General features: G+C 44.1%; 2 protein-coding genes and 1 long non-coding RNA gene across 3 annotated transcripts in view; 1 reads left to right on the top strand and 2 right to left on the bottom strand.

Annotated features, from left to right (window-relative positions):
- Positions 1–24967, bottom strand: part of LOC109935475 (protein BCAP-like) — a 193305-nt gene that overhangs the window by 57124 nt on the left and 111214 nt on the right. The window lies entirely within an intron of this gene.
- Positions 4707–12273, bottom strand: LOC125484254. The gene is made up of 3 exons (XR_007263096.1): positions 12170–12273; positions 5977–6082; positions 4707–4842 (listed from the first exon to the last, which is right to left on the bottom strand). It is a non-coding gene; the product is annotated as an uncharacterized LOC125484254 (long non-coding RNA).
- Positions 14744–24967, top strand: part of LOC109935474 (E3 ubiquitin-protein ligase Midline-1-like) — a 16649-nt gene continuing 6425 nt past the window's right edge. Inside the window, exons 1-3 of the mRNA XM_048602229.1 lie at positions 14744–15357; positions 19194–19289; positions 24098–24331. Coding sequence (XP_048458186.1) covers positions 14767–15357; positions 19194–19289; positions 24098–24331 — 921 coding nt within the window. The 5' untranslated portion in view covers positions 14744–14766. The remainder of the gene's footprint in view (positions 15358–19193; positions 19290–24097; positions 24332–24967) is intronic.

Below are 24967 nucleotides of genomic sequence, written 5' to 3'. Positions count from 1 at the left end.
GTGGAATGCCCTTACTACTCTCTGAGTAAAGAACCTACCTCTGACATCTGTCCTATATCTATCACCCCTCAATTTAAAGCTATGTCCCCTCGTGCTAGCCATCACCATCCGAGGAAAAAGGCTCCCACTGTCCACCCTATCTAATCCTCTGATCATCTTGTATGTCTCTATTAAGTCTTCTCTCTAACGAAAACAGCCTCAAGACCCTCAGCCTTTCCTCATAAGACCTTCCCTCCATACCAGGCAACATCCTGATAAATCTCCTCTGAACCCTTTCCAATGCTTCCACATCCTTCCTATAATGCTGCGACCGGAACTGTACGCAATACTCCAAGTGCGGCCGCACCAGAGTTTTGTACAGCTGCAACATGACCTCATGGCTCCGAAACTCAATCCCTCTACCAATAAAACCTAACATACCGTACGCCTTCTTAACAACCCTATCAACCTGGGTGGCAACTTTCAGTGATCTATGCACATGGACACCGAGATCTCTCTGCTCATCCACACTACCAAGAATCTTACCATTAGCCCTGTACTCTGTATTCCTGTTACTCCTTCCAAAGTGAATCACCTCACACTTTTCCGCATTAAACTCCATTTACCACCTCTCAGTCCAGCTCTGCAGTTTATTTATGTCCCTCTGTAACCTGCAACATCCTTCCGCACTATCCACAATTCCACCGACTTTGGTGTCATCCGCAAATTTAGTAACCCATCCTTCTACGTCCTCATCCAGGTCACTTATAAAAATGACAAACAGCAGTGGCCCCAAAACAGATCCTTGAGGTACACCACTAGTAACTGAACTCCAGGATGAACATTTCCCATCAACCACCACCCTCTGTCTTCTTACAGCTAGTCAATTTCTGATCCAAACCGCTAAATCACCCTCAATCCCATGCCTCCGTATTTTCTGCAATAGCCTACCATGGGGAACCTTATCAAACGCTTTACTGAAATCCATATACACCACATCAACCGCTTTACCCTCATCCACCTGTTTGGTCACCTTCTCGAAGAACTCAATAAGGTTTGTGAGGCACGACCTACCCTTCACAAAACCGTGTTGACTATCCCTAATCAAATTATTCCTTTCTAGATGATTATAAATCCTATCTCTTATAATCCTTTCCAACACTTTACCCACAACCGAAGTAAGGCTCACTGGTCTATAATTACCAGGGTTGTCTCTACTCCCCTTCTTGAACAAGGGGACAACATTTGCTAGTCTCCAGTCTTCTGGCACTATCCCTGAAGACATTGACGACATAAAAATCAAAGCCAAAGGCTCTGCAATCTCCTCTCTGGCTTCCCAGAGAATCCTAGGATAAATCCCATCCGGCCCAGGGGACTTATCTATTTTCACACCTTCCAGAATTGCTAACACCTCCTCCTTATGAACCTCAATCCCGTCTAGACTAATAGCCTGTATCTCAGTATTCTCCTCGACAACATTGTCTTTTTCCTCTGTGAATACTGACGAAAAATATTCATTTAGCGCCTCTCCTACCTCTTTGGAAAACTATATATAAGCTGCCTCCATACTCACTGCATTTGTGATTCAACCCTCCAGCCATTTGATATGCCCAGCAACAAACTGTTCCCTATTCACAGACTCAGGTGGAAAGAGCAACTTAATAACTCAGAGTACTGGGATCAATGAGATCACATTATCGAAAACCAATATTGTCAATAAAAACAACTTATTTCATTTCTCACGCTTTCCAAGTCTTCTATTGAGCTGCTGATTGGATATCTAGACCAGTTCATTTGCTGATTAATGTCGCATTCCTTATTAATGGATTTCTGCACAGTTAGTTTCTTCCCTACTGATGGTGATCAAGAACCTTTGTGCTGGCCCCTAGTATCATAAAGGATTAAGCATGTCATGCTATATAAATATATGTTATATATATTTAAAACTTTTATACGCAAGAGAAGCTTAAATGGAGATGGCTAGAGATGGCATTATGTGCCCTTTCCAAAGTACACTCAAGCAATTTTACAGAATTTCTAGATAAAAATAATAGCACACTTTTCACTACATGCTTAGATTCAATGACCACGAACTCCTACAATGTGGGAGCAGGTCATTCAGTCTACAGAGTCCACATCAACGCTCTAAAGAGTATCCCACCCAGACCCACCCCCCATCCTATCCTATCCCATCCCATCCCTATGACTGCTCATTTCCCGTGGTTAATCCACCTAGCCTGCACATCTTTGGACAGTGAAAGGAAATCAAAGCACTTGGAGAAAACCCACACAAACACAGGGAGAACATGCAAACTCCACATGTACAGTCACCAAGGCTAGAATCAAACCCAATTCCCAGCACTGTGAGGCAGCAGTGCTAACCACTGAGCCACTGTGCCATCTGGGTAATGTATGTAATAAAACATCCCAAGGTGCTGCACAGGAGCATCACAAAATAAAATATGACACTGAGCCACACAAGTAGTCAGGGCAGATGGCAGTCTAACCATGCTCTGAGCTTGTCTGAACTACCTATTGGATTTATTAGTAATTATCTTATATTTATGGCCCCTAATTCTTGCCCCTATTATAAGTGGAAACATATTCTTTACATCAGCCCTGTAAAACACTTTCATAATCTATCAGGTCATTCCTCAGCCTTCTTCATTCTAGAAAAAGCAGTGCCCCAGCCTCTTCAATCATTCCCCAGATGGCCTCCCTGTGGAATCATCAGTCATTTTATTGCATCCAGAAAATGAGTGCGGTCTTGTGATATACTTATCCTAAACTCCCTAAGAGGCAATTTTAATACTGAGCACACAATAAATTTATCAAGCCCTGTTCTTCAGATTTTGCAATATAGAACATTTATGCTGAATGTAATTATACAGTGAATCTGTTCTGTAAAGGGAACATTATATTGTTTAATGCAGCAGCTAGAGGGGGTCAGTTAGCTCATTGTCTGGATGGCTGGTTTGTACTGTAGAGTTACATTAACTGTGTGGGTTCAATTCCCTCACTGACTGAAGGACTGTCCTTCTCAATCTCTCCCCTTGCCTCAGGTGGGGTGACCCTCAGATTGAACACCAGTTTATTCTCTCAACAGTGTCCTTACTTCAGTAACTGGGATGCAAAGTAAAAATACCTGGCAATAAGTTCAGATGGAGTTTTGCAAGCAGAAATCCTTTTGAAGCTGGCTCCTCAGGAATTGTGTGGGAAACTGAAATTACCTTGGACAATAATCTGGTGTTTGGAACCCTCACTGAAGTCCCCAATTTGGAGTTAACATATTGGATTTTGAAGGTTCTGACTCACTTACGTGCAAGTTAGTTACCCAAGAAACGATGGAGGATTTTAAAACCGACTCCTCAGTAACTAAGTAAATAGTTTTATGTTCAATAATTTTAGGGCCTTAACTCTCCCATGTTCCAGCCCCCTACCCCACACAGCAGGCCTTGTTACCACATAGCCTGCCACTACACACCCCCTGTTGTTAGTCACTAACAGTCCCCATTAACAACTAACTATTCACCTTCCCAGCCAGATAGTTATCAATTCTTTGTCTGTCCAACTGCTCTTCTCTCTCTTTAGGCTCTATCCTATCATTTACTCCCTACCCCATTCCCGTCCCTTTTTTCTGCATATAAACTGACGTCTTCCCAGCCACCATCAGTTCTGAGGAAGGGTCACCGGACCCGAAACATTAACCCCGTTTTTTCCCTTTACAGATGCTGCCAGATCTGCTGAGCTTTTCCAGCAACTTCTGTTTTTGTAACTAATTAAAAACCCTGACTCACCACCACAAGTAAATCAGACCAGACCTAACAAACTCCTGCTCCTTCTGCCCAGCCCCACCTCAAACCCACCCTAACTTTTCAAAAAGCTTACACAGCAGCCTTCCCCTACATGTCCCTAACATATTGACTGCTCCTGAGCAAAGGTCAAAGTGGCTGCAGGACATTTGAATTACACAGTAAGGAACACACAGCTGAAAAAGAGGATGCAGTTTCCATTCTGTTTATGGCTGCAAGTGTCCCTGTAATTGCTCGTTCACAGGAGAAGGCTCTTGTCCAGGAAATTTCAAGGCAGGACTGATCAAAATGCAAGTGTGTGTATTTTTTTGACAAGTCAGTGTGGGTTTCTGACCCTGATCTGAGCAATTACCACAATATACTGCTTACTCCTACTCCCCCATTCCAGAGTGCAGCTTACGAATTACTAGTAGCCTCTTTGCATGCGCCTTGTTTTTCTGAAACTTCCTTCTTATATTTCTCTAGCCACAGCTATGTTCTCACTGCTTAAAACTACCCCTCATCCTTATGTCAGCTTCCGAGAAGTTACCCATTTGACAAAAGGTTGCACTGTATCACACAGAACCTTTCATTGCAAAATACCCCACAGAAACAAGCTGTGAACATTAATATTCCAGAAAAGAAAAGCTGGATGCTCACAATTGGTACCATTGCTTTAGTCCATTACCAGCAGTGGCATTGCACTCCACAAACTGATGAGGGTACACCGGCCACTGCAAATAGGCTTTGGAAAAATGAAGTTCTCCCATACATATTTAAAGTTGCTCTTAAAGTTTTATTTTATTCAATACAAAAATAATTGGTTCAATTTGCTTTTGTTAAAATAATTTTACACCCCGAATATACAGGTAAATAATTTAGAAGGTCCACATTCATGAGAATACTACAATTCTGACATGATACACCCACCTTTTGTTTGTAATTTTGGCCAAAGGTTGAAGTATGGGGGTCCCTACAACCCTTAGCTTTCCCCTTCACAGTTCTGTTCGCTCTCGTTGAATGAGTTGAGCGATTTCTTTTTTGCATGCGAGATAACTGGAAGGAAATGTACCTTGAGAATAATGATCGGAAAATTTTAGTCTCTGTATCATAGATTTGCTAAACACCTACTGTTTTGCAGGCAAACTATTAAAGTGCTAGCTATTCTACACTAGCCTGTGGTTAAGCAATATTTTGAATCTAAATTTCTTGTCCTTGTTTGCAAATCCCTCAATGGCCTGGTCCCTCTTCTCTCGGTGATCTACTCCAGTCCCTCAAGGATATCTGCTTCACTAATTCTTCTCTCATCAACATGCCCAATTTTAGTTGCCCTTCAACTGCTAGCTGTGCCTTGACTTACCCAAGCCCTAAGCTCCGTGAACATGGGTTCAAATCCTACCATGGTGAATAATGAAATTTAAATTCAATTTATAAATCCGGAAATAAAACTAATAATGTTCACGAGATGACTGTGGCAAATAAAAAACACCATCTGCTTCAATGATGTCCATTGGGTAAGGATACTGTTGTCCTTAACTGGTCTGACCTACAATGTGACTCCAGACCCATAGCAACATAACTGACTTTTAACTACCCTTTGAAATATCTTCAAGGGCAATTAGGAACAAGTAACATATAATGGACTTGCCAGTAATGTTCACATCTCTTGAAAGGATAATGAAAAAAATCATCTCAAACTCTTTCTACATGCTATTCCTCTTTTCCTGTCTCTCAATCGATGCCATGTTTGGAGGCGTTACTCTTCCAAATGGTCAAAGTTTCGGACCTTTTAATACAATTTGCTACTTCTGCCCCTAGTCCATAATCCAAATCTTATCCTGCCCAGTACTCTTTTAAAGGCTTTTTAAAAAGTCAATGCAAAAACCATAATTTTTCCAAATCTGTTATGTTAATTAAACAATAACATTACATAGCTCAGAAAGAGGCTATTTGACTCAATGTGCTTGTGTTTAGACTTTAATAGAAACTGCCAATTAACCCCATTCCCCGCTTCCTCTGTTTTCCCAATGGTGAAGTATTTATCCAGGTCTTTTTATCTGCACTATCCTTTTAGGCAGTGATTTCCAGATCACAACAACTTGTCAGATTGGGAAAAATGGTTTCCTCATGTCAACTCTGGACCCTGTGCTACTAATGTTCTGGTTTTGATTATTTTTATTAATCAATTGTAACTATTTATACCTACTTCCACAACAGAAGGCAATAACTTGGGCTTTTGAAGATGAACGTGAACAGGTGCAGATTTATTAAGATGGGCATAGTTGGGAGGTGAAGATGATCTTGACTTCATTCTAACAGGAAAGAAAATTAAGAACGAATGATTTTCACCTTTTAAGGCAAAACTTTTGTTTCAATAATTGCAAAAAAAAAACCACATCGCAGATACATGGAATAGTAAAACACAGAAAACCTACATGTTCAATTGAATCTGCCCCAGTAATCAGTTCACCCCATCCCAAACTCTTCCCATTTCTCCCTCAAGTTTTTCTCCTTCAAATGCTTCTCCAAGTCCCTTTTGAAAGCTACCACTGATTCATCAGGGACCAGTTAGTTCAGTTGATTAGATTGTGAGTGTGGTGCAAAAGGAATGTTAATGGCACGGGTTCATTTCCTGTTCTGACTTTGGGCTGACCTCTTCTCTCTCTCCAAAGGCTGGGAGACAACAGCTAAACAACTGTCTATAGTTGTCAAGGATAGCAGTCCAGGATGAAACAAGGACCTTCTCTCATTTAGGAAAACAAAAATGAGTGATGGAAATCAATTCAATCAACCAGACTGTACATTCCAAACCTTAACAACTCTTTACATTAATGTACTCTTCCTTGTGCCACCTCTGATGTTTTGCCAATCATCCTAAAGCTGTTCGTTCAGTTAGTTTTTGGAGTACAACAAAAAATTTGTCAAGTGCAGTAGGAAATTGTAATAAAGAATTACTTTAGTCACCATGGACTCTTGGAAAAAATGTGCATGCAGTCATTATACCCATATATGCCATTATAACCTTCATCGTCATTTGTGTTATTCAAAAATAACATTTTCCATCATTCAGTTCACCAACACCCTCTCAAGGGCAACTAATGATGAGCAATAAAAAATGTTGGCCAGCCAGCGATGTCTTTGTCCCATGAGTGAATAGAAAAAAAAAATTAAAATAAACTGAAAGCATCTCCAAAGGTACATCTGTGGATTCTGGAAGATAGGTGAGAAACTGGTGAATTTTTTTTTCTATTTTTTTTTAAACCACGGATTTATTCTATTCACATTGAAGAATACAATGACACATTTATTTCCCCCGAAGAGGCACATTTCAGATTCTGAAAGAATTGTTCAAAGCAACTGCCTGAACAGTTATATTTTCTTTTAAATTCACTCACGGGATATGGACATCGCTGGCTGGCCAGCACTTGTTGCCCATCCCTAGATGCCCTTGAGAAGGTGGTGGTGAGCTGCCTTCTTGAACCATTTAGTGTAGGTAGACCCATAATGCCATGAGGGGAGGAGCTTCCGGATTTTGACTCAGTGACACTGAAGGTATGGCGATATATTTCCAAGTTGGGATGGTAACTGGCTTGGAGGGGAACTTGCAGGGGGGTGGTGGTGTTCCCATTTATCTGTTGCCCTTGTCCTTCTGGATATTATTGGTCTTATCATTTAAAGGTGCCATCTGAGCAGCCTGGTGAATTCCTGCAGTGTATCCTATCAAAGCAGTGCACTGCTGCTACTGAGCACCAGTGATGGAGGGCCTGAATCATGGATTTACTACAGTGCAGAAAAAGCCATTCAGCCCATCGGATCTGCAATGACCCTCCGAAGAGCATCCCACCTTATTCCAGTAACCCTGCATTTCCTACGGTTAATCCACCCAGCCTGCACATCCCTAGACACTATGCAGTAATTTAGCATGGCTAATCCACCCAACCCGCACATCTTTGGACTGAGGGAGAAAACCAGAGGGCCCAGAGGAAACCCACACAGACATGGGGAGAATGTGCAAAGTCCAGACAGACAGTCACCCAAGGTTCGAATCAAACCTGGGTCCCTGACGCTGTGATGAAGCAGTGCTAAGCAATCAGCCAGCATGCTGCCCCATTTGTGGATGTGATGCCAATCAAGCGCGAAGCTTTGTCCTGGATGATATTGAGCTTCTTGAGCGTTGTTGTAGCTGCACTCATCCAAGCAATTGAGGAGTACTCCATCACAATCCTGATCTATGCCTTGAAGGTGCTGAACAGGCTTTGGGAATCAGGAAGTGAGATTCCTAGCCTCTGAGGAGTCTTGCAGCCATAGTTTTTGATCAATGGTAACACCCAAGATGTTGATAGTGGGGATTCAGTAATATCATTGACATGCCATTTGTCAGCCCAAACACGGATATTGTCTAGATTTTGTTGCATTTGAGCATGGACTGCTTCAGTATCTAAGGAGTCACAAATGGTGTTGAACACTGTGGAGTCCTCAGTGAACATCCCCATGATTGACCTCATGATGGAAGAGGTCATTGATGAAGCAACTCAAGATGCTTGGGCCTTGGAAACTGTCCTGAAGAGCTCCTGCAGAGATGCCCTGGAGCTGAGACAACTGACCTCCAATAATTACAAGCATCCTCCTATGTGTCTGGTGTGACTCCAATCAGTGGAGAGTTTTTTCCAATTCCTATTGACTCCAGCTTTGGTCAAAGCTCTTGATGCCACACTCAGTCAAATGTAGCCTTGATGTTAAGGGCAGTCAGTTCTCAACACACCTCTGGAATTCTGCTCCATTGTTGTTGACAAAGGATAGACAAAGGATAGTGATCTGGCTAGAAGGGTGAATAGCTGTTAATGGGTCTGTTAGTGACTAACAATAAGTAGTGTGTAATGGCAGACTATGTGATAACAAGGCCTGGTATGTGGTGTAGGATGCAAAGACATGGGAGAGTTTATGCTCCTGTACCCTCTTTAGACTTCTACTTTTCATTATGTTTCATCTCTTCATGCTCTTCCTACCAAGTTGCGCTACCTCTTGACAGAGATCTTTGTACCCTCTTTAGCCACAGGTTAGGTCCCAGTAGACTGGAGAATAGTAAATGTTGTTCCTTTTTTTAGGGCAACAGAAATAATCCGGGAAATTAAAGGCTGGTGTGCCTAACATCAATGATAGGAAAATTATTGGAGAAGTTGCTTAGGGACAGGATTAGTTTAGAATAGCATCATAGTTGGCACAGACGTGATGGGATTGTTCCTGTACTGTTACTGCTCTATGTTCTATGTTCTCACTCTGCTTATTCTTGAATTTCATCTGCCACCTATCCATGTTCTTCACCCACTTTCCATGACCTTCTGAAGTTCTATATAATCTTCCTCTCAGTTTAAAAAGTAATGCGCGAAATAGTAGCACCTCCTATTTTCAAATGTTTTGGGTCCGGTGACTGAGGAAGGGTCACCGGACCCAAATGTTAACTCTGTTTTTTCCTTCGCAGATGCTGCCAGACCTGCTGAGCTTTTCCACCAACTTTATTTTTGTTCCTGATTTACAGCATCCGCAGTTCTTTCGGTTCTTAAACAAAGTAATAGACAGGTCACGATTAGTACAAACTATAAATTACACACAAAATAGGACATACAGAGACTATCACAGGCAGTCCACTCCAGTTTTAACTACACAGTTCTTCCAAGGACAATTCCAGTCCTTATCCTACAAGGATTTGGATTCTTCACAGGCATCAGCTTCTGTATAAACAGGAATACTCCCTGGAAATGTTCTCTTTATGATGCACTTCTCTCTGGAATCTTCTCAATTCTCAGCTCCAGCTAGCTGTGCTGGTAGAAATCTGCCTCCATCTTTGCACACTATGGCAAATTCTAGGCATTCACTCTGTCAGAGGTGACAAGAAACAGAAACTGCAGTTCTAAATGTGTTTTCTCACCACTTGAGAATCCCACTTTCCAACACAGCCTGCTGACCAGCTCTCTCCAATCTCTGCCTTTCTATCTGCCACACAGCATCCATACTTTAACCAACTTGATGATACAGCTTCCAAATCATATGGACCAGTATTTCTGACTATCTAAATGATACACACTCATGAAGATCCTTTCCAAATATTTTCAAAACAAATACAGATTACCTAAACATTTTGGACTAATTACAAATTTTCATTAACATTAGTGGTTTCAGGTCACACTGCAACAGGTTTCTGTTCGAATTTTCCCATGGCAACCAAGCCTAAGACTACATCCAAGGCAAGATATTTATCCAGAATTCTTGTTTATACCTTGAAGCAAAGTTATGATTAGAAACAGAATCATCTTGTGTTTTGAGACTCTTTGGGCCCCGTACCTAAGGAAAGACGTGCTGGAGTTGGAGGGGATCCAGAGAAGGATTGTAAGCATGATGAAGTGTTCGCCGTATGATCTATCTAAATTGGCTGCAACACCTCCCACAGGAGAACAATGATTACAGTTAAAAAATAACTGGCTGGAAAGTGGTTTGGGATATTGCAAGGTCATTAAAGGTACAGGAATTCATTCTTTATGTGGACACATTAGGTCTTGGTGTTATTGGGATTCTCATCAAATGCAATATATGCACGCCAATTTGAGCTAAATTGTTACATTATTTTTATCTTGCCTTCAAAGTGGAAATAGATCTTGCAGTTGCTCACATGAATAAGATATAGAATCACTGAACAGATACAGCACAGGAGGTCATTCAGACTATCAGGTCTGTTCTATTTCTCTCTGCAAGAAAATGCCAGTTGATTGCACTCAAACTGCAGTCCTACAATTATTTTATCTTTTCAAATTCATTTTTCTTTTTGAATTCCTTTTTGAAAAACCATTACTGTGATGGAGACTGGTTTAATCTTCCATTCCAGACTCTAACTACTTTAGTTCTTTGACCAATCACCTTATATTGGATCATGACCCTTGTCCAAGGTCTGACCCTTCATAATTCTAAACATCTCTATCAAATCTCCTCCAAAATGTCTCTAAGGAGAACAAACCTATCTCCTTCACTTTATGCAGTGAACTGAAGACAGTCCCACTCGCACCCTATTCTGTTACATCTTTCCTGCATCCCCTCCAATACTTTCTAAAGTCTAACAGCCAGAATTGGGAACAAGACTTCAATTGAGACCAGAGATAGTAGGAACTGCAGATGCTGCAGAATCCGAGACAACAAGGACCAGAGCTGGATGAACACAGCAGACCAAGCAGCATCACAGGAGCAGAAAGGCTAACGTTTCGGGCCTAGACCTAGCTTTCCTGCTCCTGTGATGCTGCTTGGCCCGCTGTGTTCATCCAACTCTGCACCTTGTTGTCTCCAATTGAGACCAAACCAGTTTCATAGAGACTTAGCACTACACACATTATGCCTCAATTAGTTTATAAAATCATGAGGGGCATATATATAGTGAATAGACAGGGTAGGGCAAACTAGACAGCACAGGTTTATGGTGAGAGGAGAAAGATTTAAAAGGGACCTAAGGGGTAACTTTTCACACAGAGGGTGATGTGTAAATGGAATGAACTGCCAGAGGAGGTGTTGGAGGCTGGTACAATTACAAGATTTAAAAGGCATCAAGATGGGTATATGACGAGGCAGGGTTTCAAGGGGTACAGACCAAATGCTGGCAAATGGGATTATATTAATTTAGTATATCTTGTGAGCATGGACAAGTTGGACCAAACGGTCTGTTTCCATACTGTACATCTCTATGACTCTTTTAAAAAAAAGTTAATTGCTTCCTGCCATCTTCAATAAGTTATGCATAGATGCCTAGGTCCCTCAACACAATTTGCAACATAATCATTTACTTTATATTCCCTTTTTTCTTATTTCTGCTCCCAAATGTATCTCTTCACCGCTCCCCCCCAACCCCTTCACACTTGTCTCCCCTAATTCTGAACAGCCACATATTCCCCCATTCCAACAAACTGCCTGTCATCTTCAAGCTGATCACAAGCATCCTCACACTTCCACATCCAAGTTTTCTGGTACCCGTATAGGGAGGGGGTGGTTAGCTCAACTGGATATGGAGCTGGTTTGCGATGCTAACGGTGTGGGTTCCATTCCCTGCACCTGCTAAGGTTGCAATGAAGGACTGTCCTTCTCAATCTCTCTCCCCTTTCCCTGAAAGGTGTGGTGCCCCTCAGAGTAAACCACATTCGTCATATATTCTCTTTTGAGACAGCGAGCAGCCCCATGGTCGGGTACCTTCACCTGTACTTCGTAAGATCATGAAAAGGAAGTAAGCCGTGGCCCAGACTACCCCGCACCCCATTAGCAGAATTAACCGTTCACCACTAACTGTGTGTTTCCTTTCACTCAGGCTCAGCTTCACTGATAGGCCAGGCATGTGTCCCTTTATCAAACAGACGTTAAATCTGACGTACCTCTCTCTCTCCAGCTGCTAGATAAATGCAGACATGTTTGGGAAGAGGGGTCCAGCTCACCGCCGACCTTGTTCCGGTCACATTCAACTGCCAATGCCCCCCACCCCCATGCCCCGGGCACGATCACCCTCCGGAGCTGGGGCCAAGCCGCGTCTCTAGCAGCTGTTGCTGGGCGTCAGGGCCCGCTGCTGATTGGCTCCTTTCACATTTTGGGGGAACTGGTTTTCCGCCATTGGCGGCAGCTCTGCCTCTTCCCGAGCGGGAGCAGCGGGAACGGGACCGGGAGCAGCGGGAGAGGATCCGGACCGGGAGCGGGAACAGCGGGAGAGGATCGGGACCGGGAGCAGCGGGAGAGGATCCGGACCGGGACCGGGAACAGCGGGAGAGGATCCGGACCGAGACCGGGAGCAGCGGGACAGGATCCGGACCGGGAGCGGACTCGATCCGGAGTAGGAGCATCGGGGAGCGGACCAGGAACAGGTGGAATGGGAGCAGAGCAGGAAGAATGAGTGGGGGATCCGGACTAGGGGGGCAGAGGGAGGAAATGCAGCCTAGGAACAGGAGCAGGGGGAACAAAAACAGAAATTGCTGGAAAAGCTCAGCAGGTCTGGCAGCATTTGTGCAGAGAAATCAGAGTTAACGTTTCGGCTCCGGTGACCCTTCCTCAGGGCTGTTTCACAGCTGTGCTGAGGAAGTGTCACCGGACCCGAAACATTATCTCTTGATTTCACTACACAGATGTTGCCAGACCTGCTGAGCTTTTCCAGCAATTTCTTGTTTTTGTTTCTGATTTACAGCATCGCAGTTCTTTCAGTTTTTTTTTAATAGGAACAGTGGGGTCAGATCTAAAACAAAAACAGAAGCTGCTGGAAAAGCTCAGCAGGTCTAGCAGCATCTGTGGGGAGAAGTCAGAGTTAACGTTTAGGATCGTGACCGTTCCTCAGAACTGGGGAAACGAGATAACCCAGTGTGGCGCTGGAGGAAAACAGCGACCAGGCAGCATCAGAGGAGCAGGAAAGTTGACGTTTCGGGTCGAGATCCTTCTTCAGAAAGCTCGGAAAAGGGTTTTTTTATGCATGTGGAGGGTGGGGGAAGGAATAAACGATAGGTAGAGATACAGCCCAAAGAGAGAGAACAGTTGGACAGACAACGCAGTGGATAACGATGGGGCTAGGAGAGTGAATAACTGGTAATGGACACAGTTAGCGGCTAACGATGGGTACTGTGTAACAGTAGGCCATGTGATTACAAGGCCTGGTGAGTAGGACTTGGGAAAGGACATAGGAGAAGGAGCCTCAAGCCCTAAAATTGTTGAACTCGATAGAATATGGAAAATGAGGTGCTGTTCACCAGCTTGCACTGAGCTTTGCTGGAGCACTGCAGCAAGCCCAAGCCAGAGATGTGAGCCAGGGAACAAGGTGATGTTTTGAAGTGGCAGGTGAGTGGAAGCTCAGGGTCTTTTTTTTTTGCAGACAGAACGTAGATGTTCTGCGAAGCGGTCATCCAATCTACGCTTCGTTTCCCCAATGTAGAGGAGACCACATTGTGAGCAGCGAATGCAGTAGACTAGATTGTGGGAAGTGCAGGTGAAGTGTTGTTTCACCTGGAAGGTCAGTTTGGGCCCTTGGATTCTGGGGAGGGAGGAGGTAAATGGGCAGGTGTTACACTCCTGAGATAACAAGGTGTAGAGCTGGATGAACACAGCAGGCCAAGCAGCATCAGAGGAGCAGGAAGGCTGACGTTTCGGGCCTAGACCCTTCTTCAGATTCTGTGATTGCAGGGGAAAGTGCCATGGGGCTATGGAGGGGGGGGGTGGGGGTGGGGGCGGAGGTGGATGTTGGGAGTGAAGGAGGAGTGGACCAAGGTGTCCTGGAGGGAAATCAGGAGCAGGAGCATTGGAGCGAACCCAGTTCCAGATCGGGACCAGCAGCAAGTGGAGTGGGAGCAGATCCAGGTCGGGACCAGGCTCAGGTGGATTGGGATCAGCAGGAGCAGATCCAGGTCAGGATCAGGGGGAGGTGAATTGGAATCAGAGGGAGCAGATTCAGGTATGGATCAAGTGGAGTGGAAGCAGATCCAGGTATAGCTAAGGAGCAGGTGGAATGGAAGCAGCAGGAGCAGATCCAATCTGGATCAGGAGTGGGAGCAGTGGGAGAAGATCCTGGTCTGGATCGGGAACAGGTGGAGTGGGAGCAGATCCTGATCGGGACCTGGAGCAGGTGGAATGGGAGCAGTGGGAGTAGATCCTTGTCTGGATCGGGAACAGGTAGAATCAGGAGCAGATGGAGCGGGAGCCGACGAGGATCAAGTGGAGCGGGCTGAGACCGGAAGAGATCAGGATCTACAGGGGGCACCAATCAGCGTGGATCCGGGTCTGTCCCTAAATCCGAGCTGCCGGAGTCACACAATTCCTAAAATCAGACTCGGATGCGGAGCTAGTCGCTGTATATAGTTTGTGAGAGCCTGTCTGAGTGGATACCCACTTTCCGGAGATACATTGTATCCGGGAGAGTGCGACTGGAAACAGTAACTCTGCTTCTCTTCCCCCAGAAGCTGGTGCTGAGTTTTTATTGAAGGCGGGGAGGAGACTGCTAGCAATGGAAGCCCTGGATGAGGAGCTGGTTTGTGCTGTTTGCCAGGATATCTTTGTGGATCCGGTCACTCTGCCGTGCGGCCACAACTTCTGCAGCGGCTGCGTGGCGCAACTCAAGCGCTCGGCGTCGGCGTCAGATGGGGGCAGTGCCAGCTCGTCCCGGGCGGTGCCCAGCTATGCGTGCCCCCTGTGCCTGGCGAGCTGTGACATGAGCCTGGAGCTGAGGCGGAATGTGGCTCTGCACAACATCACCGAGAGGCTGTGGCAGCGGGGGGAGGCCTCGGCTAGCACTCCCAGCTGCGATCTGTGCAAGGGCCTGAAGAGAGCCTCGGCCGCCAAGACCTGTGTCAGCTGTGGGGAGTCTTTCTGTGCCTTGCACCTCCTGCCCCACCAGGAGAACCCGGCTTTCCGCCACCACGTCCTGGTCAGGCCGACCTGCCACAGCAGCCGCCTGTGCAAACAGCATGGCAAAGAACTGGAGCTGTACTGCCAGACCGACAAATGCCCTCTGTGTGCCTACTGCATGTTACCAGGCGAGGCATCTCACCTGGACCACCAGGTGCTCAAACTGACTGACGCTGCCTCTATTTTCAAGGTGAGTGATGAGCTTTCAATGTGGTCTTGCATGAGCATCACTGTTAGCCCCCAGAGATAGTAAAGACTGCAGATGCTGGAGTCAAGAGAGGAGCACAGCAGGCCAGGCAGCATCAGAGGAGCAGGAAAGTTGACGTTTTGGGTCTAAAGAAGGGTCCCAACCCGAAATGTCCGCTTTCCTGCTGCTCTCCTGTGTTCCTCCATCTCCACAGTGTTAGCTCACATCCGTAATTACCCTCAGAACTGGGTAGCTGACTGGGTTATTTCAGTGCTGGGTAAAGAGTTACTCGTGTTGCCCCAGGGTCGGGGATCACACCCAGAGCGAGTAAGGGTGATAAAGGAAACCAAAAGAAATGTGGATGCTGTAAAAGGGAGGATATTGTTCTCAGGAAGGGTCACTCAACCTGAAACATTAACACTGATTTCTCTCCACAGATGCTGCCAGACCTGCTGAGCTTTTCCAGCAATTTCTATTTTTTGTCAAAAGATAATAAAGGATGTTTTCGAAGAGGTCACTCATCCCATTTGAAACAAAAAGCAGAAACTGCTGAAATAGCTCAGCAGGTCTGGCAGCGTCTGTGCAGAGTTAACATTTTGGGTTGAGTAATTTTTCCTCAGAACCAAATTTTTCTCATTTACAGCATTCACAGTTCTTTTGGTTTTTACCCATTGGGGTTTGTGCCAGCTCTCTTGCTAGGACTCAGCTCCCTGTCCTTTTTCTCCTTCTCAACAATTTATGTAAAATCTGTTTCCAAGCTTTCTACTGAATCTGGTTCTGCCACCCACTCAGGCAAGGGATTCTGGGATATAACTGGATACAGTTTGGCCAATAATGTTTTTTACAGTCAAGTCCCCTCCCCACCATTTGATTCGCAACATGTGGGTATGAAACTCATGTTGTTGGAAAGATGCCTTCTCTATCTGAAGCTTTATTCAATATGCTACCAGCATGGGAGAGATGGTGGTGTATTGGCCATGTACCTAGGCTCAGATAATTCAGGTGCCCAGTATAATACTGTATTGTAATTTAAATTCAATTAATAAACCTGGAATATAAAACGAGTCTTTGTAAAGGTGACTATGAAATTACGATTGATTGTCATTAAAATCCCCTTTGTTTTGTTGGTGTCATTTGAGGGACGTTACTTGGTCTGACCTCCAATTGACTGGAATAAGTAAAGGTAAAGTCGCACAGTCTTACTAAACCAGGTCTAAATGAAGAAGGATCACTGGACTTCAAACATTAACTCTATTTTCTCCAAGTAGTTGGACCGTTCCGTATCACCTGTCCTTCGTCGAGAAATTTGCAAAGAAAAACAGCTTTGACCTCCAGTCTGTCAGGAAGTGGTCAGCACACAGCATCCTCTAGACCCTGTGGGCAAAGGAGAGGGTGGATCCTGTCGCGTGGTTCCCTCATCAGACTGTCAAAGTCATTTGGCAGAATGCCTCATCACCAGAACTTTCGAACAAGCTCCAAGACGTTGCTTGGTTGGTGGTGAGAAGGGCACTACAATGTGAGATCCTTTATGTACACCCGGTCGGTCTGCACCACCGCCGCTGCCCTCAAAGTGGCTGTGGGGGTGTTGTGACTGTTACACACCTCCTCCTAGAATGTGCCTTTGCAAAGGAAGTCTGGAGGAAGATGCAAGGTTTGTATCGAGGTTCGTCCCAAGCAGCTCCGTGATGTGGGACTCTGCACTCTATGGTCTGTTCCCCGGGACGCACATCGACACAAATGTCAACTGCACCTGGAAGACCATCAACTCAGTGAAAGACCTTCTTTGGTCTGCCTGAAATTGTTGGTCTTCCAGTACAACAAGTTGACCCCAACTGAGTGTTGCAGACTGGCACATTCCAAGTTAAGTGCTGACGGACCCACTAAATCTTTGGGCAGCTGCTGCCAAAGCACAGTGGGGAAAGACCACAGTCTGAGGTCTTCATTGTGAATGTAAATGGGGCTCTGTCAGTTATCGAACCCTCTTAGTGCCTCAAATATATGTAAGTATTAATATTGCATGTGTAAGAGAGGTCTTTAGTTTTTTGGATAGAGTCAAAGTCGAATGTTTTGTTTGTTTGCTTGATATGCAACTGTGCAGAACCAAACTGCTTTTGTGACAATGTACATATAAAAAGAGTTTTTTTTATGAATAAAGTATAATTTTGAAATAAAAATATAACTCTGTTTGCTCTCCACAGATAATGCCAGACCTGCTGAGTTTCTCCAACCATTTCAGGAATAGGGGGTACTTATGCATGAACTGCAAAAAAAAACTAATTTATAGGCTCAGCAGGTAATAGGGAAGGCAAAAGGACTGTTGGCCGGAAGAGTGAGGGTCTTCCTAAAACTACACAAGGCATACTTTGGAATACTATAAGACAGTTAGGTCCCCTCACCTAAGAAAAGATATATTGGCATTGGGGGCGATCCAGAGAAGGTTAACTCATTGTTTCCAGGTATGAAGGAATTTTCTTCAGAGAAAAGGTGAAGTGAGTTGGGCTTATACTCATTGGAGTTAAGAAGAATTAGAAGAGACCTTGCTGATAGATATAAAATTCTTCAGAGCATCATAGCATAGATACAGAGAGATTGTTTCATCATGTGGACAAATGATGTGGAGGTTCTGGTGCTGGACTGGGGTGGGCATGGTCAGAAATCACATGGCACCAAGTTATAATCCAGCAGGTTTATTTGAAATCACATGCTTCTGTGGCGCTGCTGCTTCATCAGTTGACGAAGGAACAGCACTCCAAAAGTTTGTGATTTCAAATAAACCTTTTGGACTATAACCTGGTGTCATGTGATTTCTGAACATGTGGACACAGGAATAGAGTTTTCTGTTTCTCCAATGCTGCCACACCTGCACATTTCCAGCATTTTCTGTTTTTATTTCAGAATTTCTGTATTTTGCTTTTATGTTATCAATTAGTTTAATAACAAGGAGTGCCTTGGGCTCCTTGGACTGTACTCATAGCACAGAAAGCTTAATTAAAAGCTTAATGTTCACAATTGTAGGGTTTCTTGATGGAGTAAATAAAGAGAAACTTCCTAGTGGCGAGAGAACCAGGCGCGATGTAAATCTGAAGAATTTGCAAAAGATCCAGATGATGAGAATACTTCTTGCACTGTGAGATACCTGAAAGAATGGTGGAAGTAGACTCAACAGTGACTTTCAAAATGGAGCTAGAATATTGAAGAGAAAAAAAACAAATTACAGGAATTTTAAACTAAGTGGATAGCTTATACATAGTGCTATGATGGACTCAATTGTCTTAAGTGCAAGACAAAGAGTTTCAGCAGAATGTGTTTTCACAGCAATATTTAGGTGGCTCTGTGGCTAGCACTATTGCCTTACAGTGCCAGGGATCTGGGTTTGATCCTAGCATTGGGTGACTGTGTTGAGTTGGCACAATCTCCCCATGTCTGTGTGGGTCTCTGCCGGTTTCCTCCCACAGACCAAAGATGTGCAAGCTAGGTGGATTTTCCATGCTAAATTGCCCTGTGGTGTACAGGATGTGCAGACTGGGTGAATTAACCATGGTAAATGAGGGGTTATGGGGATAGGGTAGGTGGGTGTGTTTGGGTAGGATGCTCTTCAGAGGGTCGGTGCAGACTGAAATGCCCTCTTTTTGTACTGTGGAGATTCGATATTCATGTCCTGTATCACCAAATAACCAAACATATTTCATGTTTAGTTTACATTGCAAATTTTCACTTTTGATAATGTACCATCTTGTCTAAATTGTTGGGTAAATTAATATTATATAAGTTCTAGAATGTTTAGTATTGTGTTCATTTGGTGACTGTTTTTAATGCTATCAATGTTTACTATTCTCCAGAATGACTGCAAATATAAACTGTCCAAAGTTGACCAAAATCTGGCTGCTGTGGAAAATGGTCTTTGCCAGTTGGAGGAAGCTGCCTCTGCCCAGAAGGTATGGGGCTGGATATGGAAGGACAGAGTTAACAATTTTGCAACTTCTTGTGCAAGGCGTTTAGAAATTGTTACCTTTTAGCTCCTTGCTTTTCCAGCACAGTTATCACATTTCTCTCTGTAAAGTTATTGTATGTAGTAATTTTTGTCACTCCCCTTGAACCTCTCAGTTCTTCAGTCTCCGGCAAGTGCATTGTATAACTCGGTTATTACCCATCAGCCTCCTCCGTTCTAAATAAAACAATACAATTGCAATTGTGGATGAGCCCTAAAGGATGTAGAAGTTGGTCTGGGCCTGCAGCAGGTATGAAACAACAAGAGGGAAGAATGTACTTGATTTCACCCTCACCGATCTACCTGTCGCAGATGCATTTGTCTATGACAGTATCAATAGGAGTAACCACTGCATCGTCTTTGCGGAGACAGTCCCATCTTTGCCTTGGGCATACCCTACAATCGTGTTATGTGGAGCGCCGAATGGGATAGATCTTGAACAGATCTAACAATTCAAGACTGTGCATCCGTGAGATGATGTGTGCCATTGACAGCAGCAGAATTATATTCAACCATGACGTGCAACCTCTTGGCCCGGCAATATGTCCCACTGTACCAGTGCTGTCAAGCCAGGGGATCAGTCCTGAATCATTGTAGAAGGCACGACAAGAGATATGCTAGCAGCAGCACCAGGCGTACCTAAAACTGAGGCGAAGCTGTAAAAGAAGACTGCTTGTGTGCCACACTGCAAATGATACATAGACCTAAGTGATCCTACAACCAGTAAGTCAGATCTAAGCTCTGCAGTCCTGCCATATCCAGTTATGAATGGGCAATGAAACAACTTACTGGAGCCAGAGGCTCCACAAGTATCTGTATTGCTAGTGACAGGGAACCTAACACATCAGTGCAACAGATAAGACTGAAGCAATCGCAACAATCTTCAGCCAGAAGTGTCGAGTGGATGATCCATTTTAGCCTCCTCCCGGCATCACGGATACTAGTCTTCAGCTAATTCGATTCAGTCCACGTATTACCAAGAAATAGCTGATAGCACTAGAAAGGCAAAGGCTATGGACTCTGATAACATTTCAGCAAAAGTACTGGAGACTTGTGCTCCAAAACTTGCTGTGCCCCTAGCCAAGCTGTTGCAGTGCAACACTGGCATGTACCTGACAATTTGGAAAATTGTCCAGGTATACCCTGTACACAAAAAGCAGAAAAAGCAGCCATTTACTGACCATCAGCTTACTGTTGATCATCAGTAAAATGATGGAAGGGGTAATCACCAACATTATCAAGCAGCATTTGTTGAGCAACAACCGCTCTGTCACTCCCAGTTTGGATTCTGCCAGGGCCACTCAGCTCCTGTCCTCATTACAGCCTTTGTCTAAATACAGACAAAAGAGCTGAACTCCACAGATGAAGTGAGAGTGACTGCCTTTGGCAGCAAGGCTGCATTTGACCAAGTGTGGCATCAAGGATCCGAGCAAAACTGGAATCAATGGGAATCAGAGAGAAACTCTCCACGAGTTGGAATTGCGCCTAGCACAATGGGATGGCGCGGTGGCTGAGCAGTTAGCACTGCTGCCTCACAGCACCAGAGACCCAGGTTCAATTCCAGCCTCAGGCGACTGTCTGTATGGAGTTTGCACATTCTCCTTGTGTCTTCGTGGGCTTCCTGCGGGTGCTCTGGTTTCCTCCCACAATCCAAAGATGTGCACGTTAGATCAATTGGCTGTGGGAAATACAGAGTTATAGGGTAAGGGTGTAAGTCTGGGCGGGATGCTCTTCAGAGGTTCAGTGTGGACTTGACGGGCCAAATGGCTTGCTTCCACACTGTAGGGTTCTATGAAAGGAAGATGGTTGTGGTTTTTGAGTCAATTATCTCAGCTCCAGGACATCTGTGCAGGAGTTCTTCAGGGTAGTGTCCTAGGCTCAACCATCTTCAACTGCTTCATCAATGACCATTTCCGTATGTAATGTCACAAGTGGGGATATTCACTGATTGCACAGTATTCAGAATTGTTTGCGATTCTACAGACACTGAAGCAGCCCATGTCCAAAAGCAGCAAGGCCTAATCAATTTCCAGGCTTAGGCTGACAAGGTGGAAATAACATCAACACCACATAAGTGCCATCTCCAACAAGAGAGAATCTAACCATCACCCATTGACATGCACCAAACACCCGACTATAAACATCTTGGGGTTACCAGTGACCGGAAATTGAACTGAGCCAGTCATTGGGGCGGCACAGTCTCTCAGTGGTTAGCACTGCTGCCTTACAGCCTCAGGAACCTAGGTTCAATCCCTTCGTGACTCTTTGTGTGGAGTTTGCACATTCTCTCTATGCCTGTGTGGGTTTCCTGTGCATCCTCCAGTTTCCTCCTCCAAGCCCACAAAGATGTGCAGGTCAGATAGATTAGTTATGTGAGATGCAGAGTTACGAGGAGTGGGGTTGGTCTGAATGGGATGGTCTTCAGAAGGTCAGTGTGGACTTGATGGACTGAATGGTCTCCTTCCGCATTGTATGAATTCTATGATTCTTTGATTTAAATACTTGTCCTTGTGGTTAGAAAGAGTAGCTCAAGGGTTAAGAATACTGCTGTGAGTAACTCCCCTCCTGACTCCCCATAGCCTCTCCACCTTCCATAAAGCAGAAAACAGCAGTGTGATGGAATACTCCCCACTTGCTTGAGTGAGTGCAGCTTGCACAACGTGGGCTGCCTGGGAGAGTGATGGAGGTGAATTCCATAGAAGGTTTCAAAAGTGAGCTGGATATATATTTGAAAGTGATGAATTTAGAGGGTTAAGGCTGGAGAATGGGACTAGCTGAGTAGCTCTTTCAGGTGCTGGTACAGACACGATGGGTTGAATGGCCTACTTTTCTACTGTAAAATTCTATGATTCTAAGAAAGGAGCACCGCCCTCTCTCGAAACTCCCTCTCACTCACCAAAACTCCACTTTGCACTTTGCATAACCAAAGCAGCATTTAGTTTAGACAAGGCACCTCCAGGGAGGCCTATATTTATGCTTCCTGAAAACAACTGACTCAAGCTTCAAATAACTGCTTTAAGCTAACCTGTAATTAACAAGCTTTTCTCCAAGCGTGCATTTCCCTGACTTTTAAAGCTGCAATAAAACATGTCGTTAAGAGTAATATTTAGTTAATTACTAAATTCAAGAAAAATACTAGACTTTAGATAAAATACTTGTGAATGAGTATGTGAGTGCAATTTCAGCATCCAGGGGAGCATATATATATATATTATATATATATTTATATATGCCCAGGAAAGGAGAGTGATTGGCCCAGGGCAGGAGTTGAGACGGTTTGTGACAGAGTGCCTCATGAAAGGCAGTTTCAAGGCCAGAACTGAAGAATTGTGATCCCTTGTGAAGAGTAGTGAGATTTGATGATCCTTTGCATCTCTGTGAGGCACGGGTCAGGAGTGTGATGGAATACTCCCCACTTGCCTGGATGGGTGCAGCCCCAACAACACTCAAGAAGCTTGACACCATCCAGGACAAAGCAGCCCGCTTGATCGGCACTACATCCACAAGCATTCACTCCCTCCACCACCGATGCTCAGTAGCAGCAGTGTGTACTATCTACGAGATGCACTGCAGAAATTCACCAAAGACCCTCAGACAGCACTTTCCAAACCCACGACCACTTCCATCTAGAAGGACAAGGGCAGCAGATATATGGGAACACCACCACCTACAAGTTCCCCTCCAAGTCATTCACCATCCTGACTTGGAAATATATCACCATTCTTTCACTGTCGCTGGGTCAAAATCCTGGAATTCCCTCCCTAATAACATTGTGGGTCAACCCACAGCAGGAGGACTGCAGCAGTTCAAGAAGGCAGCTCACCGCCACCTTCTCAAGGGCAACTCAGGATGGGCAAGAAATGCTGGCCAGCCAGTGACGCCCACATCCCACAAAATGAATAGGAAAAAAAAAATTGCTGAGAAATCCAGGGGACGGATCTGCGTCAATCACCTTTGCTGTTGGATGTGCACTATAAGATGTTTGAACATGGTCTGTTAACCATTTCTACCCCATGTTAATTCTGTGTTTGAACTTAGCTGTACATGCAGTCTAAATTGGGTTACTGTTCTGATGTTGGATAGGAAATCTTTGTTCAAAACTGTGGAATCTTGAGGCTTTGATCTCTTAGTGTGGCCCCCAGATCTTTTGAAGGATTTTGTTAAAGTATGTAATAAGAGTTAGTGGTTTTTAGTCAGATCGTAGCAAAAAACTTTGCCTGGTCCGGGATCGTAACAACGTGCAAGAATAAATAAGTTTGCCAGAATAAATAAGTTTGCCAGAATAAATAAGTTTGCCAGAACAAAAGGGCAGAAATTTAAAGTAATTGGTAAAAGAAGCAGAAGGCAAGGAAAATCGTTTTCATGCAGCACATTGTTGGGCTGTTGAATGTATTTGCTGTGTGTGTGGTAGAGGTCAGTTCAACTGAAACACTGAAAAAGGATTTATACAGTAAACTGAAAAGGAAAAATTTGTAGGGTTATGGGGAGAAATGTACTCAAGGAATTGCTTATTTAAAGAACCTGTGCACAAATGATGGGCCAAATGGCCTTCTTTGTAACAATATTGTAATTCTGTCTTTTATGAACCCATTGTGACATCCTGAGGAGCTGTCAAAGTGATTTAATTCATTTGGAAATTGTAGGTTCTGTTTTATGCAGAGGTGAATTTTGTGTCATCTAGGTCTGGATGTGATCTGGTGAATGCAATGTTAACGATATTTTGCATTAAGTATTTTACATGTCTCTTTTAATTAGGAAAAGTTAGAAAAACGGCAACAGACACATTTGAATTTCTTCAGGAAAGTCCAGCTTTTTCTTGACATTGAGGACCAAGCATGGAAAAAAAGATTTTCAGTTGCAACTGCCCAACTGAACCTGATGGTTGACTGTGAGAAATCAAAACTGAAGCAATTACGAGCAAAACTACAGCAAGCTAAAGGTACTTTGCAGATTGGAATTTGTGTCAACAACCCTGTGCAATTGCTGCAGGTAAATTTTTGTTTTAAAATGGATATGTTTTTGATCAATAATTTGTCATTTAAGCTGTAGACCTATGGGAGATCACTACCTTTGTGATTTGATTACTGATCAGTGAAGTACACATTGTATGCTTTACTATTAGCTGCTGCATTTGGTATACCAATATTAAAGTAGATATTTTCTAATCACCTGCTTGAATTCAAATGAATTGTCAATATTTTCCAATCAACATGTTCAACGATGTTGTTACATGTCTCTGGAGCAGGGAGGACTTGTATCTGGGTCTCGTGGCTCAGAGGTAGAGACACTACAACTGTGCCACAAAGACACTCAATCAGTTCAGCTCTACCCTGCAAGGGCTAGAATCGTTAGAAGATTTAGAAATTGACATTGCTTGTTGATATCATGTTGCTTTGATCAACCTGTTCAGGTGGGACTTGTATTAGAGGTAGGGACGTTACCACTGTGCCGCAAGAGCCCTCAGTTCTCCTATGAATTGTATGGTTAAATAAAAATGACAACTGTTCACTTGTACTTCCTATACCAACCAGTAGGTGGACAACATGTACCATCAGGGATAGTAGGAACTGCAGATGCTGGAGAATCCGAGACAACAAGGTGCAGAGCTGGATGAACACAGCAGGC

The sequence above is a fragment of the Rhincodon typus genome, chromosome 10, assembly GCF_021869965.1.
Source record: "Rhincodon typus isolate 14 chromosome 10, sRhiTyp1.1, whole genome shotgun sequence".
NCBI classification, from domain to species: domain Eukaryota; kingdom Metazoa; phylum Chordata; class Chondrichthyes; order Orectolobiformes; family Rhincodontidae; genus Rhincodon; species Rhincodon typus.
This window is presented reverse-complemented; position numbering and strand designations above follow the sequence as displayed.